Source organism: Erpetoichthys calabaricus, chromosome 1 (assembly GCF_900747795.2).
Source record: "Erpetoichthys calabaricus chromosome 1, fErpCal1.3, whole genome shotgun sequence".
NCBI lineage: Eukaryota > Metazoa > Chordata > Cladistia > Polypteriformes > Polypteridae > Erpetoichthys > Erpetoichthys calabaricus.
In genome coordinates, this window is record NC_041394.2 from 31,442,181 (window position 1) to 31,463,610 (window position 21,430).

The 21,430-nt window shown below is 40.8% G+C and overlaps 1 protein-coding gene and 1 long non-coding RNA gene across 2 annotated transcripts in view; one reads left to right on the plus strand and one right to left on the minus strand.

Annotated features, from left to right (window-relative positions):
* LOC127525901 (uncharacterized) overlaps positions 1 to 21,430 on the plus strand; it is a 508,475-nt gene that overhangs the window by 134,377 nt on the left and 352,668 nt on the right. The gene's annotated exons all lie outside the window — the stretch shown is intronic.
* The window catches only part of ppp1r14ab (protein phosphatase 1, regulatory (inhibitor) subunit 14Ab), a 104,160-nt gene continuing 83,055 nt past the window's right edge, over positions 326 to 21,430 (minus strand). The window contains exons 2-4 of the mRNA XM_028797334.2: positions 15,495 to 15,575; positions 13,418 to 13,450; positions 326 to 4,040 (exon numbers count right to left, since the gene is read on the minus strand). Of these exons, the coding sequence (XP_028653167.1) occupies positions 3,954 to 4,040; positions 13,418 to 13,450; positions 15,495 to 15,575 (201 nt within the window). The 3' untranslated portion in view covers positions 326 to 3,953. The remainder of the gene's footprint in view (positions 4,041 to 13,417; positions 13,451 to 15,494; positions 15,576 to 21,430) is intronic.

Below are 21,430 nucleotides of genomic sequence, written 5' to 3' on the forward strand. Positions count from 1 at the left end.
CACAGATCAAATGGAGTGTGCAGTTGGGAAGAGAGTTTGGGGCAAAGGCTCACTGAAGGGAGGAAGAGAGGCCAGGGTTATGAAGGTGGCATGGTGGGTGAGAAGGGAGAATACTTTGGTGCTGTTAGAGAATTTTTAAGTGGGTTAACCTCCCCACGTTAGCAGACAATGTTTTAGTAGATATACAGGGCATTTTTATTGTTTTTGTCCAATTTGTTTACTTTTTTAGTCCTCCTTGGCATTAGTTAGAGTATGGGTATACCCCCTGTCCTCTTCGAGCTTAAAACGATAACATCATCCACACAAGAATTACGAAGACGTGCACTGCAGTAATACATTGGTTTCTTTATTTAATAAATTGTGTGTACAGGTAATCACTGTGTGTTAGCGGTATAAATGAAAGCTTTACAGAACATCGTTAAGAAACAGGAGGTGAAAGAGATCGTTACAAACGGCCACACTCATGGATCTAAAAAGACCGAAGGAAAGTTAGCGGCAAACGGCCGTCCAGGGTTGACTGCATTCAACCAACCTTAAAGCAGACAGACAAGAATGAAAAGAGATTAAGGAAAAACAAAATGATAGTGCAGTGCTTCACTCTAGAAACTTCTCAAAATCACACTTCAGACCACCACCATTGGAGATCACTATGGGGGGGGATACGGAGTGTCAAACAATGGTTCCATTTCACAGAAAAGATGGAGTCTGCCAGCATTAGCGGTGCATGGAAACAATGATACTTTGGGATTTAGGGCTTTGGACTTGGGTTTTAAATGTGGGAAGACGGTATTGGCTTGAACTCCTAAGCTCAATGGTCCAACACAGTTTGTAAAGGGAGGTGTGATTGTGCCATTTACAATAACTGTCATGGAAAGTAACTTATGGAATCCTTAGGGTGGTTTATTTAATTCAATTTATAGACTAAATATAAGTGTTCTGTTAATTTCTCAGGCACTCGCTCATTAACATACACGGAACATATAAATGTGTATAAACACATACACACATTGTACAACAGAATAAGGTAGAGAAGAATACATTTATATATACTGTATACACACACACACTGATGAGCTAAAACATTCTGACCATTTCCACATAAAGGGATCGACGCCAACTATCTCGAGCGCATGTCAAAGTCAAGAACATATCAGAGCTGACGTTAGGTATGCATGGTCCACGTGTGGAATGGGCAGGTGTGAAGAGCTGAAGGACGTTGTAAAGGAACAGATCCTTACAGCCAGATGACTGGGTCAGGACATTTACAAAACAGCAAGGCTTGTGTGGTGCTCATAGTTAAGCATAGCAAGTACCCACTAAGAGTGGTCCGGGGAGAAAAAAAACACAAACTGCCGACAGGGGTGTTGAGTGACCAAGACTCATCACTGCAAGAGGCCTGCAATGGCAATATGTCTGGTATGAACCAACAGAAGGGCTACTGTGGCATAAAGCACAGACAGTTTTAATGAAGGTTAAGGGAGTAGTGTGTCAAGATGCAGAGTGCATCAAACCCTGTAGCCGCAGGCCAGTGTGTCCATGCAAACCTTTGACCCCTTGTAAAGTGCCTGCAAAGGCCATGCAAGCATCAGAGGTGGACCTTGGATGAATGGAAGGTGGATTTCCTGGTCCGATGAATCCTGTTTTCTGTTGCATCACCTGGATTGCTGGCTACTTGTGTGTGTGGTTTACCTGGGGATGAACACAAGCCGGCAGAGAGAGAGTGATTCATTGGACAATGTTGTTCTGGGAACCCCTGGGCTCAAGCATTCAAGTGGACATTCATTTGTCACGTACCAGATCCGTAAACATCATTGCCAACCAGATAAACCTTTTCATGGTAATGATGAGTCTCCACGGAAGTGGCATTTTTCACCAGGATAATGTTACGTGCCTCACTGCACAAATTGTTTGGGAATGAACTGAGGAACATGATACAGAGTTCAAGATGTTGCCATAGTCTCCCAGATGTCAACCCAATTAGGCCATCTGTGGGATATATTGGAACAAGTCTGATCCGCAGGCAGCTGTACCTTGCAACTTACAGAAGTTCAAGGATCTGCCACCAATGTCCTGGTGCCACATACCACCTTCAGAGGAGCAACAGGATACGAAGAAGGTGGTCATAATGTTTTGCCTCATCACACACACACACACACACTTTATATATATATATATATATATTATATACATATAAAAATAATGCTAAGGCAGTGTTTCTCAGCATTTGTGGTGTCAACCCAGTTTTCTACATGCCAGTGTGTTCATGAATTCAGCATAATCGTCTGAGCGCGGTGGTCCCTCTCAGTGAATTGAGCACGGTCGTCAAACCATTTCCCCCTTCTTGCTTTGAGCATGCTTCTCAGATTGGGGATTAGTGAGGTCATTCAAGACCATCCACAATCCACCTGTGTAGCTGCCACTGTGAACCGAGTGTGATCCTTGGACCATTGGATTGGGGTTCATCCAGAGATGGCTGTGATTCACCTCCGATTCCACTGCTGTGACGAACTTGCTCGTCGGCGGGGCGTGTATGTTGGGGGGTGAGGTTACATTAGGGGTTAGCCGCAGCCCACCTTCAATGCCACCAAGGGTTGGAAAATGCTATGCTAAGGGCTGTTCATCTGTCATGTGATTAATTGTGACCCCCTGGAGCAAGAACCTTTACCTTGCTCATAATTAAAATATTATGATGTAATAATGAGCTGAAAAGGCAAAAGATATGGCTAGCAGCAATGACTGCCTAGTTATCAGGGTTCACGTCTTTCTTATGGCAAGCTGATCAAGAAGAGAACATTGCAGGAAGAAAAAAAAAAAAAGAGTGGCAACATCTGCCGAGCATGGAGCAAATTGCAGAAGCTGATTACATGATAGGAAGAAGGAGGACAGCGTTGGCATCTGCTGTGCATCAAGCACATACAGCAAACAACCTGCTGGTGCTGGAACCTTGTTGGGAAGAGTGATGGAGGTCCATGTGTTTTCTAGTATTTTATACACACACACACACACACAGCTGTCCTGTAAAATGTCAGTACTAAATGTTCTGCTCGAAACTCTTTCACAAAGGAGGAGATCCAAACTTTACCTCACTGGGTCGCATGCTTTTGGTTGAATACATAATTTATTACAGTGTTGAAAAATCTACAACAAAAACTAAAAAAAAAACAAAACAAATACTGTACATTCAGATTAAAACAGTAAAAAAAGCAGTAAAAGTTGGTATTAAATGCATTCAATATATAAGAAGAACCCAAAGTGCCCATCGCCCATTGCTGAGAAGCACTACTTGGCACAACTCAAAGCTGCGATATTCAGCAGGCTGCTCTGAGTGTCGAGTAATTCATTTAATTCGCTGTATACGAGCATCGCTTTATTAAAACACAGTGAAGAAGCTGCAGCCGCAAATAAGCAGACTGCGCCTTTGAGAAACAGTGATATGAACAGTAGGAGGCAGTATCTTGGTGGAAAGACTGGACTAGTGCTTGGCAGTGGTAAAGGTTGGGTGGAGGGGGATTTCAATTTATCATCTTTTTGGATTTTGAAGAGTAAAAAAAAGAGACAATCTTGGTGAATCTTTTTTGGTCAGAGTTTAAGCCCAGCATATAGTGCCTTTATTTAAAGGAGCCCTTTTGTCAATATGCCAGGCGTGAGTATAAAGTGTGCTGCTGCCACACCTTCCCTTACCCAAAAATGAGAACATGCTTGATACGAGTGGGATCCTTTCACAACTAGACAGTCTTTCAAGGTTGGAGACAAGTGCAAGCAGGTAAGTCACCTGCTTGGTGGACAGGGTGGGCCCTGTGTGTACATATAAGCTTAAATTAACGTTAAAAAAAAAAAAAAGAAAAAACAGCGCCCCCCCCCCCCTTAACCGTCAAGAAAACGGAATGGTCAGTTGATTTCTCCTCTTCTTCACTGCCTGTCACCTTCAGCCTTCCCCTACATCAACCATTTCCCTAGTTGTGGGGTTCTATCCCGCTGTTGTGAAGAACATCCTGCTTTTGAAGTCCATGAAGCTTGAAGATGAGCTCACGAATAAATACCTGAGGAACAGAAGTAAAAAAAGAATTATTTGACTGACACGTTTATCCAAGGTGACAACATTTGAGATACAAATGGTTGCATTTCTTTTTGTTTTTCCAACTGTAGCACAGGCAGATGAAGTGACTTGCTCAGGGTCACACAGTGTGAGCAGTGGAATTTGAAACCACAACTTGAAAGTTTGAAGTCCAAAGCCTTAATCACTATGCTACACTGCCTATATAAATGGGTATTTAATAAAAAAAAAAAAAAACATCTATGAGTGGTGAGCGCAGAGTATCCCAGCCAGGGCTTTTATTTCTAGCTAGGAGAGCATGGGCATACAAGGACAGGCTGGAGTTCGACCAACAGCTTTCAAGCCTTCCAGCCTGCACATTTTAGTTGTTTTTTTTTTGTTTTTTTTTTAAACTGTGATTCATCCAATCCCCTGCTAAAACAACAAAGACGGCCTGACCGCTGCTATTTAGAACTCAAAAAAACAAAAGAAACAAAGCCACCTTGTGAGCCGAATGTGCCAACGTGCTGTTTTATCTTGGTCGGGCTCCTAGTGTCAGCTACAAAGTGCAGATGGGAGACATGAAGAACAATCAGTTCTGTGTGAAGTGGGGTGGATTCTGTGAATAGCAAGTTTAGGATTATACCCACTGTTAAAGGTGGTGAACAAAGAAAAAAAAGCTTTCTAAATAAGGGTCTTGAAGTAGTGATTACGATCCACCTTAATAAAAGGATAAATGTTTGTGTATATCCGCCCAGTTGTCTTTGTCATTGCAAAAGATGGCGAATCACAAACATTTTTAGTAATAAAATGCATTGTACTTGCACATCACAATCATTAACACTGCTTCTACGAATCCCATAACAAATGGCATATAACAGAGACATACGTATTGCACAGTGCCCTGCAAATGTTAAAACTGAAGTCGACAATGATTACATAGATTACAACCCATCTTAGACTGGTAGCACAGCTAGTGTACAATAAAGGCATACGCATGTAAGTGACAGTCATTACTGTCAAAGTAGCTAAATAAACAAAAGTCTGACTACACTGCAATGGCTAAAATAAAGGACAGTATGGTGGTACAGTAAATGGCACTGTGTTTCATATGCTGTTCTACATGCCAACTGGTATGTTGCCTGATCAGATGCCAAAATCCCATTTGGGATATTGACTGGTAATAACATTATAACGCATGTTTTAATATAAAAACAGTCCTCTTGGTTGCAACAGCTATTTAATGTTGCCCTATGGCAGCTTGCCTGGAAGTTGCAGTTCAATCAGACAGACCCGTCAATAGAGAAGCGTGGGAGCTACTCGAGGCTGCTGTAACAATACAGTCCCAAGTACCCTTGCTAGCTTTTAGAAGGACCCAGAAGTGTTTAATGTCAGCACAATAATGGGTGGAATCCCAGGGAGGAGGAACACGAGGAAGCTGGTATAATTGTGAAGAAAACATTGGAAGTTAGGAAGGAGCTTTACCATGGGCTTAATTAATAAGGGGTGGGGGGGGGGCGGCTTTGTGTGCAAAGAATGTATATTCTGTTGTTTAGGAGGCCTCAGAGAGACCTAGTTTATTATTTTTTTTAAGGTACACTGTTGTATTGACTCGTTAGACACGTTTGAACAGAAAGGGACTAAAATGGTTTTTCAAAGCTATTACTCCTGAAAGAATGAACTACATGAAATATCCAGAAAGAACCTTTATTTATTTCGATCCAGAACACATTTTATAAATTACCATGATCAGATCATAAGAAGTTTATAAAATGCCAATGGGCTCCTGAAAGAGCCTTTATTTTTAGGTCTGGAAAAGGATCTATAACCATCCAAGAATAGATGATAAAAAGTTCATAAAATACCAATGGGTTTCTGATTTTTAACAGACACCTGCTACATAAAATAACACAGGCTAAGGCCATGTCCACACTATTAATAATACTTCTTTACATTTATATAGCACTTTTCTCACTACTCAAAGTGCTTCAGTGAGTGGGGAGCCATTTCAACCCACCACTAATGTGTAGCATCCACCTGGATGTTGTGACGGCTGCCATTCTGGCACCAGTACACTCGCCAGACATTAGCTGTTAGATGGTGAAGGGGTGAGACACAGTTAGCCAATTAGAGACAGGGAATGATTAGGCCATAGAGGGAAATTTAGCCAGGAACATCGGGATCCACCCTGCTCTTTGCAAAAGATGCCCAGGGAATCTTTTATGACCACAAAGAGTCAGGATCTCAGTTTTATGTCTCATCCAAAGGACGGTGACACTTTTATAGCACAGTGTCCCAATCTCTGCACTGGGGCATTGGGATCCACATTCAGACCACAGGGTATGTGCCCCCCTGCTGGTCTCACCAACACCTCTTCCAGCAGCAAACCAAGCTTTCCCTAGATGGTCTCCCATCCAAGTACTGACAAGGCCTAAACTTGCTTAGCTTCAGGTGGATGACCACTTCAGAAGTAAAAGTGGTATATGGCTGCTGGCTACTAGATTAGATTTTTGTTTTAAAAATGCAGATATTACTCGCCCCCAAAAATGAGGACTTTTGAAAACATTTTCCATAGCCATGTATTTCTGAAAATGCTGCATCAGCCTTTCAGTATGGATGGGTTAAAGTGGAGTTTGAAAATGTAAACTCTAATCACGCTCTGATTGGTTTGTTCTAATTATGTGGCCCTTGCCTGATTGGACAAGACAGTACTCCTTGTAACACTGCAAAATGTTACTGTACTTGCGCTGAAATGACTCCCACGATGTATTCTCAGGTGCTTTGCTCACTTCCACCTCATTGTCAGCCCAAAGAAAAATTATTTTTTGCTTTTCACATTCTCCATTGCTGTACTGCAAGTGTAAATTCAAGCTACAAATGAATGTGTAAGACCCCAAAATTTTATCTTGACTTGGTTCTCTCCACAAAGGTGTAGTCGGCAGGATTTGCCATTGAGAATCCATCCCAATCGGCTCTGCAAACACTGGTACCTCAACTGTAGTCTGACAGCTACAAGTTCAGGTAGCAATGCAGCAAATGAACTTTGTGGAGGCTGAGGCATGTTGCACCGCGGAGAAAGCACTTGGAGCAAAGAAAACAGATGGGCTCTCTCAGGTAATGATGCCGCTGTAGCCATGTGATGATATTGATGAGTTTCTTTTGATTTTTGAGGGCACCCCATCCACCAGTAGCTGCAGCAGGAGTGGGCCAGCATTCTAGTCCTATTCCTGACCAGGGAGGGCCAGAAGGCCTACTACAAGATGGGTGTATGAATGGTCACTGAACATGCCATCATTCCATGGTCTTCCGATTGAGGGCTTCTGTGGGCTAGGTTGATAAATGCCAACTTCTGATCATCTTGTTTCTTAGACAGAGACAAGAATGGAAGGGATAGGACCCTCAGTGCAGTTTTTAAGTGAGGTTAGTGCTTTTGTGTGTGTTCCTCCTCTATTCTTGGGCTGGAAGAAAAGTTAGTAAGTGTGATTCAGCAAAACCTGTTCCTGGCTTCAACTCTTGCGCAGTACACTAATACACTCCCACAAAGCATACCTACAAATACACCTCTGCCACTAAGCCACTGTGCCATCCTAATTTAATGTTTTCCCAGCCATTACATTCTGAAAGGGTTTCATTTATTTGTTGACATTCCACATTTTCGAAACATTTTCAGCTTGCTTCAGAATTAAAAATGCAGACTTGCACAACCTGTTTTGCAAAACACGTGGACAGACAACATTCCTTAATGGTATGTTCATAATAAAGTATAGATTCACTTTTGATTTATGAATCAGAAAACCTTGAATTTCAAACAAAATAAAGGCAGTAGGAACAGACAGCAAAATATGGAAAGTATTTTGAATATAAGACTTTTCATAGATTAAAAGATGACAGAGACTGTAAGATAGACAGAAGTAGTTCATCTGGTTACTTATGATTTTACATAGAAACCCATAAGGCTGCTTTAGCCATACAATTTCTCTGCCCATCAAAACAACGACGCCATGATGAGGTATAAAAGCTACCTCGTTGCTAGCAATGCTGTGAGGGTGTGGGAGAAAGTGACAGGAATGTAGAAAGAGTGGTCATATATTAGTTTGTGGGCAGGGCATGATCCTGCATAGGAAGCTCAGATAGGCAAATGTTTGTGACGTTCCTTCTTTAACTCCCTTGTGTGCTTTATCTTGTCAACAAAGACACCATTTTCACAACTGTATCTTTCAGGTTTGTAGAAAGGTGATCTGATGTTACAACTCATACCCACTGAAACAAAAGCCAAAGAAGAAAGATGTGGATGAGACCAAGTAATTACTATATGAAAGCCCATCATGGTAAAGCTTTACTGGATCTTTCTTCTCATCCTTACTAAAGTTTCTGACTGGACTCTTGCACATTAACTTAGCCTTTTAAAGATGCATAAGAGAGCATGCAAGCAAAAGGAAGTCCAAAATGAGCTACGTGTGTACATTACATCCAAAAAAGGAGAGACACATCAGTTTCCTTTAATGACAAACTCTGACCATAAAAAGCCAGCATTGCTGAAGTATGGCTGTATGGGTTTCATTCCAATGGAGATCTTAAACAGTGAACAAGACTTACTGATAGAAGAAAAAAAAAAGGACTTGGGTTAGACCAGCATGGTAATTATTGGCTGTTAACATTGCAGAATCCGTGGTACCATTAAGGATGGTAGGGAAGGGCAGCGAGATGACCATGCTAGTGACTTTGTTTTTGCAACTGACCATGGACTCCCTTTGTTGTTTATTTTCTCCATTAAAGCTGCAAGCTGCTGCCTGCATTTCAATGGCAAATAGCCATATCACAGTTATAATGTTGGTGGACTTTATAGTGTCAAGATTCTTTCATGATGATCACCGAGATTCATTGCGTTTTCCTGTGTATTCAATGTATTTGGTGTATTAATGTAGTATATAGAAATGTTGTATGGTTTCACAAAATAATTTTTAACACGAATAAATGTCCAGTATTTATCAAGTTAGTTATTTCTTCACAATCACAGCATATATTAAATAGCCACATAAAACTATTATAAAGTGAAGATTTTTTTATTATTGTATTTTTCAGTGATTTTTAATCCTTTTGTCGCCATATACAATTTCTTGTATTAGGAATTTGTATTTTTTTGCTTACCCTAACTTATGCTCCAGAGTGTTTTGGGGTCAGAGCACAGGGTCAGCTATTTGTATAGCACCTATGGAGCAATTGCAGGTTAAGAACCTTGCTCAAGGGTCTAACAGAGTAGAAATCCTTCTGTCACTGCCGGGAATCGAACCAGCAACCTTCGTATATAAATTTTAAAAATACATTATCTGTTCTTGCCGTTTACAATGGGGCTGAAGTGCACCAGAGTCCAAACATGAATAAAAGGCTTAAACTTACCAAAGATAACATTCTTACCCTGAAAAATTGACATCAGATAATCCGCATCTTGAGATTGCATGAATATTGTAAAACAGTTTATCCACATCGCATTTTGAAAGTAAACTGGCTCTGCACCTCATCTCTCTAATTGTCTCTCAATCCACAGCACAATGTGAAAGGCAAGAACAACCGATAAGAACAACGGACTCACACACTCAGAATGCCATTCATGCTAACCTGGAATCTCACCAAGCCATAAAGACAATTTGAAATGGTATGAGTGTTAAAAAGCGCGCGCGCACGCACACACACACAGAGACAGACAGACAGACACTTAGCAGCATACTGATAAAAAACAATATTAAAGGGTGATAAAAATGCAGGTATAAAAGACAATAACTTTGTATAATGTTAACGTTTACCCCTCTGGGTAGAACTGAAGAGTTGAATATTGTAGAGGAGGAACAATCTCCTTGGTCTGTCAGTGGAGCAGGACAGTGACAGCAGTCTGTCGCTGAAGCTTTCTCCTCTGTCTGGAGAGGATACTGTTCAGAGGATGCAGTGAATTCTCCATGATTGACAGGAGCCTGCTCAGTGCCCGTCACTCTGCCACAGACGTCAAACTGTCCAGCTCCGTACCTACAATAAAGCCTGCCTTCCTCACCAGTTTGTCCAGGTGTGAGGCGTCCCTCTTCTTAATGCTGCCTCCCCAGCAAACCACCACATAGAAGAGGGCGCTCGCCACAACCGTCTGATAGAACATCTGCAGCATCTTATTGCAGATGTTGAAAGACGCCAGCCTTCTAAGGAAGTATAGTCAGCTCTGTCCTTTCTTGCACAGCACATCAGTATTGGCAGTCCAGTCCAATTTATCGTCCATCTGCACTCCCAGGTATTTATAGGTCTGCACCCTCTGCACACAGTCACCTCTGATGATCACGGGGTCCATGAGGGGCCTGGTCCTCCTAAAATCCACCACCAGCTCCTTGGTTTTGCTGGTGTTCAGTTGTAGGTGGTTTGAGTCACACCTTTTAACAAAGTCTTTGATTAGGTTCCTATATTTTTCCTCCTGCTCACTCCTGATGCAGCCCATGATAGAAGTGTCGTCAGCAAACTTTTGCACGTGGCAGGACTCCGAATTGTATTGGAAGTCTGATGTATATAGATAGATAGATAGATAAGATAGATAGGATAGATAGATACTTTATTAATCCCAGGGGGAAATTCACATACTCCAGCAGCAAAAAATATTAAATTAAAGAGTAATACAAAATGCAGGTAAAAAACAGACAATAACTTGAGGCTGAACAGGACCAAAGAAAGTACAGTCCCCTGCGGTGCTCCTGTGTTTCTGACCACAATGTCAGACCTGCAGTTCCCGAGACGCACATACTGAGGTCTGTCTGAAAGATTTTCCACGATCCATGCCACCAGGTATGAATCTACTCCCATCTCTGTCAGCTTGTCACTAAGGAGCCGAGGTTGGATGGTGTTGAAGGCGCTAGAGAAGTCCAGACACATAATTCTTACAGCACCACTGCCTCTGTCCAAGTGGGAGAGGGATTGGTGTAGCATATAGATGATGGCATCCTCCGCTCCCACCTTCTCCTTAGTACACTACACTAAGTCTGGGAGAATGTGTAAAATCGACACAGACAATGTCCAGACAAACAATTCACACTCACGGCGTTAGATCCATGAAGCACTACCACTAACAACTGTTTTACCTTGCTGCCCTATGTAAGAGTCACTCATCCGCCAAGTATTCAGTTTGCTGGTAAACACCATATCTATTGTTAAAGTTCTATGGCTGTAAAGCTCAGCTGTAGAGAACTGGCTCACCATAAATATGCTTGGAACTGCAGCTGGCTTCAATAATGGACGAATCAAGAACATGTTTTCATCCACAGAGAAATAAGCACTACAAATTTGGATGTCTGCTTTCAATAGGTCTTCAGTTTGAGTGTTGACATCCAACCTAAGCGCTCCAAGTCATAACTTGAAGGTTTCTGAATTTCCACAAGAAAGTCAATGAAAACTTTTTTTTGTTTGTTTTTGTTTACATCCTGGATGTGCAGATTTTCAAACCATTTTCTTGAAAGATAAAATTGCTCTAAACAGCTTCAGACACATGTCTGGATTCATGTTCATCAACTTTTTTATTTATGTCTAAACTCCACATATAACGATAGTTCCAAGACTGCGTGATACAATAATTATTTCTAGTTTGCTTTTGTTATCACAGGGATGCCTCATAAATGTGGAAGGCATGTTTTCTTAATACTTTTTATTGGTTTTCTCATTCACTTATGAACCTTGATACTCTTCTGCCCTATTGTAAGGTGCAAGAAGATACAAAGTATTTTTAAAATTTATAAAAAAAAAAGTTTCACTTTAAAAAAATTGTCAAATTAATATATACCATGATTGTGAAGAAACCAACTTGACTTGAAAAATACTAAACTTACAGTATACTTTAAGTGTTCTGAGCCTATACTCATTTGGGAAAAAATTAAGAATTATACAGAGGGAGTTTTGTGCCAAAATGTGCCGACATTGCACATTAATTTTACATAGTGCCTTTCTGTCACAATCCTATTGGGATTTAGAGGTCCACTATTCTAAATTGTTTTTGACAACTTCAGCACATGCTTTGGATCACACAGGGGAAGGAGACTGAAACTACAGGCTTGTCGTTTAAAGCCTAACACTTTAAGGTGCTGTCACATTACATGACTTTTCCAGCGACTTTTAGCCATAGACTTTATTTACATATCTTAGTGAGTTGAAGGCAGCTGCTGCATACTTGTGTCACTTTAAGTTGTGTAGTCTGACATGGTCCAAGCAGTCTGCGACTCACCCAGACAAAAATCAAATGGGTTCTGTGTGTGCAAAAGCTAACAGCCGATATGTGCTCAGCCAGGTATATAATGCATATAATGCAGCTATAAGGTATGAGGAACAAGGGTATTTTGAACCACCCAAACAGAACAGAAGCGCTCAGTCTGATGTCTTGTGCTTTACAGTACCTACCCATGACAGAATGGAAAAAAGGCCAAGTTTGAAAAACATTTGTACAGCAAAAGCTCTGTCACGCAGCACTTTATTTGCTATAAGAAAAAGGGGTGAGACAAAAGTGTCGTCACTAGGGTTGGTGTCATCCAGTGAGGTAGCCAGGGCCCAGTTAATGAAATAGCTCCTTATCATAGAGTTGATCATGCTTTAAATAATGCCGCATGCAGACAACCGGCTGTTTAATGCAGCATGGTTATTTCCCACCTTAATAGCACATAGACCCCAATCATTTCATCCTGCATTCTCCCTTGGTAATTTCGGCCCAAAGATACTTGATCGTTTCATCAATGGAGGAAGGGGTGGTTCCCCTTGGTGATTTCAGCCTCAAACACAGCTCAAAAATTTTACAGAAAGTCATCTGGGTGTTGCCCATTGCAGTATGTACCCCCCTAGTGATGCCAATAATGATTGTGAAATCTGGAAATGGTTTAATTTGCAATTTCAGATTTTGTAATCGGACATCCTTAAGCTACAAGATCATCAACTGTTGTCAAGTTGGACATACCCTCTAACTAGAAGTCATGTAATGTCACACTGGCTTTAGCCACATTACCTGCATTAAGGAAGAATTTGATTGCACAAGTAACAGAATGACTGAAATGAATCCTTAAAGATGGTTCTGTTCCAATAAATCCTAACATGTCATTTTCATAGTACCGTTCAAGGTAATTTCCTCCAATTTCAGTTACACAAAAAAGGCAATCTATCATTTCATAGGTTTAAAACATAATCACTCACCAATGAAAGGCATGATCATTTATTGTTTTAAGAGCTCATGTCAAACAAAAGTGGAAAAGCAGAGAGGGACTGGAAGTTATGCATGACATTTCATAGGCTGTCAGCCACTGAATTAACCGAAAAAAACCATCAACCTAGCTTTCAGGTGTGTGCCCCCCAAAAAAGAAACAAAACAAAAAAGATGGTACTTACTTCTGTGTTGTTGTTACAGTTATGCAAAATATCCTGAAAGCAGAGAAAAAAACAAGAATAAAGGTACTTATATTTGATAAGGTTACAACAATTAACTGATTGAATTAGCATGAAGTAGGCTGATGCTGCCGGGATAGACATTTACAGAGCCTATAAAAAGTATTCACTCTTTGGATGTTTTCACATTTTATAGTTATACAACACTGAATCTTAACACTAGAATTACCAAAGTCTACGAAAAAACTCGCAAAACCAGCCCACCTTAAATCCCTTCGCACCTTTCCACCAATGTCATTTGTCTTGTAAATGTGCTGATCAGGACAAGCAGCAAGCAGCCTACCACTGAATTCCCCCCCACCGCAAAAGAATGGGCACAAAGTTCTCCCAGCTCAAGCCTTGATTATCTGGGAGTGAAATGCTGGAGTTTTAGAATGGAAATAGGTCGTTATTTGGAACACGTGCATTTCATGTGTGTTCAGTTTCTACAATAATCTGTGTAAACACATTGTTAAAACATTTTTTCATATTTTAGTAATAAATGAGAAAATGTAGACATAAACTGTGTAATGTGTGAAGCCTGAAGTCCAATGATCAAATAAACACTTTCACAAAAGGTTCAAGGATAATGCAACAGTTTCCATGGCACAGTGGTAAGAATTCCTGACTTGCAATCAAGAGTCCCCCGGTTCGATCCTGACTGCCTCGTATATTTACCATTTTGAGTAGTGAGTTGCTCTTATTGTCAACATTACACAATAAAAACACACATTTGATTTGCATCTGTAACAGCCACATAATTAGTGGAATGGTGGGAACTTGTCTGATATCTCAATTGACTGTCCTATAAACGTTCCAGAATATGGAGGGTCCAACTTGTATGGAGTCATTATGGTAGCTTAACCTTGACAATGAGGGCAAAAAAAAACTAAAAGGTGACTGAAAAGCATAAGTCAGGGGATGGAGACAAGAAAATACCCAAGTCACTTAATATCCCTTGTGAGTCTAATTAAATCAATCATTAAGAAATGGAACGAGTATGGCATAGTAGGAAATCTGCTATAGCAGGCCTTCCACAAAATCTGAGTGAGGGAGGCCACCAAGACACCTGTGAGAACTCTGAAGGAGACAAGCTACAGTGGCCGAGACTGGAGAAACTCTGCAGAAGATAATCGCTGCCCAGGTGCTTCACCACTATGGGAGAGTGGCAAAGAGAAGAGGAAAAAAAAACAAAAAAAAACAAAACAAAAAAGCACACATAAAATTTTGGTAGAAGATTGGAATGGAGATAGTGAAAGGCACATCATGATCTGCTGCTGTATGAGAGCAGAAGTCTTTGATGTTTTCATGTATACAACATTTTAGGGCCTCCACTGACTAAGTGGTCATATCTCTAAAGCAGCCAACTTGCAGTCTGTTGGTACAATGTGGGCCACCTTTCAGGAAATGAGATTCCAGCTGGCCATAACCATGCACATGGTTCACCCCTGAATTCCTCACTTTATTTCCTTTCCAGGACTTAGCACACCATATTGAGTGAAGTCTGTGGTATCTGCAGTTGCTGTAGCCTGACAGGAGCAAAGGCACAATCAAATGCCATTTTCAATCTTGTACTTTATTGATTAAGGTTTTAGATAAAAAAGTGGGAAAATATTATGTATATTTACTGAATATATAAAAATAGGCTGCACATATGTCTGTGTTTTGAATATATTTCTTATCTTCCAACCCAGATGCTACACTTTTGAAGAAGTCTAATGGATTTTGAATTGAAGCAGCACCAGCACCCTTCTCTGTAGCAGAGTGATGAATATGAAAAAACTGAATGGCAAGTAGCAGGTGAAGTCAGGACTGTACAGCGTCAAGCAAAAATGCCTATGTCTTGAATGCTGCTTATCTCCCACCCCAGATTTGTAGACTTTATAATGAAACTCAAAGGATTTTGGATTTAAGTGTCACTTTCATTTCTCAAAGTACCAGAGCACTGTTTCTGCAACATACAACTGCAAACCCTGTGAACTGAAAGCTGGAAATAAAACCAGGACTGTCTGGACAGTGTCAACTTCCAATCAGTGTTTACCTGCAGTTGTCTGGCCCTTTCCTCATCGCTAGGAAGGTCGAGCAAGCTGTCAATATTCACTTCTTCTGGCATCTCTGCTTCCTGCAAAACAAGATTTTAAACTGTTGTCAGAAGTCTTCCATTCAACCCAACTACTCCAAAATATGAAAGCAAGTCATGTCTTTTAGACACTAGGAGAGATCTGGCCAAGTGACAGCAGTATACTAACCAAAGACAATGTGTTAGCAGATGGCCGGGCACCTATTGGAACATCTCCCTCAAGTCTGGAGTGCTGCTTACTCCCTACCTTTAAAGTCAGCTGTGTGAATGCACTGAGATCGTTTGAAATCTCACCACTGCCAGGCTTAACCAATGCTGAAACCATATCACCACCCCCACTCCAAATCATACATACCCATCCTGCAGCTCACATGCACAAAATACAACTTTTTTTGGAAAATGTTCCAAAAAAAAAAATGCATTCCAAAGCTGGAGGTAGTCCTTGGCACCCCTTCTCTTTTAGAATGATAAAACACAATTAGCATACGTTCCACTTATCCACAGTGAGTCAAAGCAAGACAGGATGTCATATTCATTTGATAATCATGCCTGAGAGTTGAAGCACAGCAAGATAGTGCATTTACTCTAATAATCATACCAAGCAGTCAAAACAAGACAAGACACTACTGAATCCAATAGCTATGTACAGGCCTATGAGGATCATGGTTTTCTCACAATAACGATAAGGCAGATAACAAAAATACTTTCCTTGTAATATTACAGTTAGTAATACTGCTAAATCAGGTTTTTGATACAGGAAGGCAACACACTCTTCAGCTTTGGAAGCAGCATACTTCTGACAATCCGAATCATTAACATTTTCTATGTACACATACATATACTTATATACATATTCATACAGTGGACTCGGGAAAGTATTCAGACCCCTTCACTTTCTGCACATTTTATTATGTTGCATATTTAAATATATTAAAAATCTGCAAATTTATTTAAACAAACTGTAATTTCACATTCATAAAAGTATTCAGAACTCTAATTTAGAATTTTGCAAAAGCCCCTTTGGCAGCAATTCCAGCTTTGAGTCTTCTTGGTTAAGTTTCAACAAGCGTTGCACACTTGGATTTGAGCAGTTTATCTCATTCTTCATGACAGATCCTCTAAAGCTTTGTTGGGTTGGATGGTAAGCTTCTGTAAACTGCTGCTTTTAGTATTTTTCATAGATGTTTTACGGGCTTTGTCTGGGCCACTGAGGGATAGTCAGAGACTTGTCCCAAAGCATTAACTTGGCTGTATGGTTATTGTAGTGCTCATAGGTGAATCATCACCTCAATCTGAGGTCATGTGGAATTTGGTGCAGGTTTTCTTCAAGAACCTCTTCTGTACTTGGCTGCACTTATCCTTCCCTCAATCCTGACCAGTCCCCCGTCCCTTCCACCAAGAGCCACCACCATTCTTCACCATAGGGATGGCATTAAGCAGATGATTACCAGTGCCTGGTCTTCACCAGACACAGTGATTGGAGTTTATCCCAAAGAGTTCAATTTTCGTTTCCCACATGCTCTCACTCTTTTACTCAAGAGTGGCTTCTGTCTAACTACTCTAGCACAAATGCCTCAGTGATGGAATGCTGCTGAGAGGGTCGTCTTTCCAACAGGTTTTCCCATCTCAGTGGAGGACTTCTGAAGCTCTATTGGATTGATCATTGGGTTCTTGGTCACCTCCCTGACTTCTAACCTTCTTGCCAGATTACTCAGTTTGGCCTAAACATCAACTCTAGGAACAGTCCTGGGGTTCCAAACTTCTTCAATTTCACAATTATTGAAGCCACTGTGGTCATTGGAGCAAGTAAAGCTTTAGAAATTTGATGAGAGAGGTCAACAGAGAGTTCCTTGGATTTCATGGCTTGGTTTTTGTCCTGACATGCAGCGTGAAATGTGGACCTTTTATACAGAGGTGTGCATCTTTCTAGATGATTCCAGTCAATTCAGTTTGCCACAGGTGGACTCCAGTCAGGTTCTCAACACAACTCAAGGAGAATTAAAGCAAACAGGACGCACCAGACCAAAATCTGGAGAGTCACAGTAAAGGTCCAGAATACTTAAAGGAATAAGAGATTTCAGTTTTTGATTTTTAATAAATTTGCAATCTTTTCTGAAAACATGTTTTCACTGTCATTATGGGTTATTGAGTATAGACTGAGGAGGAAAAAAATACCAAAATTATCTATTTTAAATTAAATCTACACCACCATAAAGTGTGCAGAAAGTGAAGGGGTCTGAAAACTTTCTGAATTCACTGTATAGCAGCAAGATAAAGGGACAAGAGGCTCAGCATGAAAATCAAACACACAAAAGGATGCAGTGTTACACTCTCAATCTCAGCTGACTCAGTGGCAGATGGGCAAATGATCCAAAGCTCAGGAAAGTAATTGAATATCTCTGAGATGTACTGCATTACGGGTGACGCACCCTTGTAATCATGGATAAAAAAAACACATACAGTTAAAGAGATCTTACCTCAATTACCACCAACATTAAAAACACACACACACACACACACACACACACACACACACACCCCGACAATACAGTAATAAAGTGAACTTGAATTATTTTCTTGGGCAATTGTAGTATCATGAACGTTATTTTGAATATTGTGCTTATTCTGTTTTTGATTTTTTTTCCAGTGCTTTATCTATTTAATATTGTGATTTTCATCAATTGTTTTCCTGTTTTGTAGTCTGTTTTTATGTTTTAGTTTGGCTGATCTGCCCTGCCTCAAGTATGCTGAGTTAAAGTATGGGCGGCCTCCAACAAGTATTTAAAGTAATGCTGTTCTGGAAGTTAAAAATCAAAACCAAATAAAAATCTACATCTCCTCACTTTGTTTTTTGGTAAGCTTTCCAATATTTTTGACCCAGCTTCATTAAAGGTACAGTCTCAAATTTGTAATAATTTCTTGCCATCTTTCCATGCCTTGCATTTTGATTGATAAATAAACACACACACACAACCAGAATGACAAATAAGAAGGAAGAAAATTAAAAGGAAAGAAAATGTCTGACTTGGCAGTCCCAAATATATTGCTGTTGGTATAAAGGAGTCTCATTAGCTTTTCTTGACACACTTCTGCTGAATAATTTGTTGACTGAAAGTCAGTGTTAGTGTGCCAGAGAGAGCATGTGTAGCATTGTTCACAACGGCACTCAGTTTTGTTTTAATACTCTACTACTACTACCTCCAAATGATTCAGAGTGTGTCCCAAAACTGAACTTCCATCCATTTTCCAACCCGCTAAATCCGAACACAGGATCACGGGGGTCTGCTGGAGCCAATCCCAGCCAACACAGGGCACAAGGCAGGAACCAATCCCGGGCAGGGTGCCAACCCACCGCAGGACACACACAAACACATCCACACACCAAGCACACACTAGGGCCAATTTAGAATTGCCAATCCACCTAACCTGCATGTCTTTGGACTGTGGGAGGAAACCGGAGCACCCGGAGGAAACCCACGCAGACACGGAGAGAACATGCAAACTCCACGCAGGGAGGACCCGGGAAACGAACCCAGGTCCCCAGGTCTCCCAACTGCAAGGCAGCAGCGCTATCCACTGCGCCACCGTGCCATCAAAACTGAACCCTTTTCATTATTTTTTTTATGTGGTTGGCCTTTCTTGAAGCCCAACACACCACAGCGTAGTGCAAGATGTGAAGGATTTCATTACCCACATTAAAAAAAACGCAGTCTCCTTGGCGGGGTTGGGGTGAAACCTGCTCTGACCTTTCATGATGGTTCCTCTGTATTATGAGACTAGTCCAACCTTTCATTGGTGTGGACTCCTAAGTATCTGTAGGACTGGACCACCTCTACATCCACTCCCTGAATAGTGACCACACATAGAGGCTCTTTGGTATGGTGAAAGTCAATAACCAGTTCCTTGGTTTTGCTGATGTTAGGCTGCAGACAGTTCTCTTTGCACCAAGAAGCAAAGTTCTCCACCGAACTTCTCTCCTCTGTCTCATCCCACAAGTGCAGAATCATCTGAGAATTTCTGTAAGTGACACAAGCTGGTATACAGAGTGAAGAGAAAAGGACAAACGGTGCTCCAGTGTTGCTCACATCCATGTTAGAAACACAGTCATTGAGTCTCACAAACTACAGTTTGCCTGACAGATAGTCCATTATCCAGCACACCATAGGCTCATCCACCTGCATGTCTCTGAGCTTACTCCGTAACAGAGATGGTTAGTTGGTACTAAAGGCCTGTAGTCATTAGGTGAAGGTGCACAGGCTTTAGGAACTTGAGGACTGACTCCATCTTATCCCATGGCTTCTCCTGTATCTTCCTCAATTGTCTTCTTGCTTGACCATCAGTTATGGACAGCCCATACTGATGGTCAGAGGTGGACTTGTTGCTGACTATTTCAATTGAAGGAGTAGGAATTGTGATGTAGTAAGGAGGATGTGGGGAGACTGGTCATTGGAAGATGCTGGAAGTGGGAAGGAAAAGTTATTAATTTATTATTATTTATTATTATTATTATTATTTTAGCACCTGATTGCTCGAGTCCCATAAATATGCCCAGTCCATTCCAGACATCCTTCATGTTATTCCGAAGGAGTTTCTTTTTGATTTTAGCTTTGCAATCTCCCTTTCCTTCACTCAGCTTTATCTTTAGCACATGCTGTACAGTACATCCTTCAAAGCTTATTTGTCACTGGATTTGAATGATCTCTTTTTCTTGTTCAGAAAACCTTTTAGCTTCTTACTAATTCAGGGCTGTTTGTTTGGAAAGCTGCACACTGTTTGTGGGTACCAATGTGTCGACACAGAAGTCAATATAGTCTGTGACGCAGTACCCTCAGTATCACCCCTATATGACTGGAACATTATTTCCCAGTCTGCTGCTTGGAATAAATTCAGAGCCATTTAGATCTCCAGGTAACACTTCCTCACTATCCTGGTGGTAACAGGTTGTCATCTAATAAAAGGCTTGTAGCTGGGAATAAGGTGAATCAGGCTGTGGTCAGATCTGATCAATGGTGGCAGAAGTTCACAATTAAGGGCATCTTTAACATTTGAATAAAGCCAGTTCAGCTCTTTCTTAGAGTGGAACATGACAAAAATTGATGAAAGTTTGTCATTGTTCCTTCTAAAGTCACATGATTTAAATCACCATGTAATTGCAAGGTCAGAGTGAGTCATTATTAATGTATTGATAACCGAGTGAATCATTTCCATTGCTGAGTCCCCATTTGCAGAAGGAGGAATATAAACAGTAAAAAGGATGATGCAGCTTATCTCCCTGGACAAATAATGTGGACAACAGCTAGAATTTAAAATTTCAAAAATACTACTGTAGTTTCAACTGTAATATGCCCCCTTTTACACCATTCTTCATTCACATAGATGACCAGTCCCACTCCTGTCATTTTTTTTCTACACCACACTGGGTCTCTGACTGATGAAATAAGATGAAATCTGTCCAGCATTAAAACAGTGTTAGGTATATCAGGATTAAGCCAGCCACCCAAAATAAAACACAAAGTACTACCTGTATGTACAATGACCCAACTATGAAAGCAGATTGAAACATTGCCCATTACAAAAGGATGGAAGGTCAGTTCTGAATCTTTTTGCCATCGTGTTTCCCTTTTCATCTTTAGATAAACAGCTTTTGTAGAACACTGAAACTGAGCTGCTTAGGTGCTCAAGATCACAAGGCATGTAGCCGATTACCGGGAAATTTAATATATCCCGCTTTTGTTTTGTCAGTGTTTCTTGCATTTTCAGATGTTGCAATCAAAAGGTACTCTGGTCTTCTTCACAACCTTTCCCAAGTTCACAGCTCATTTGAAGGGCAGTTAAGGCGAGTTGACATTTGGGTTTGCGTGGAGTACAGATCTTCGTTAAATTTAAAATCCATTAAG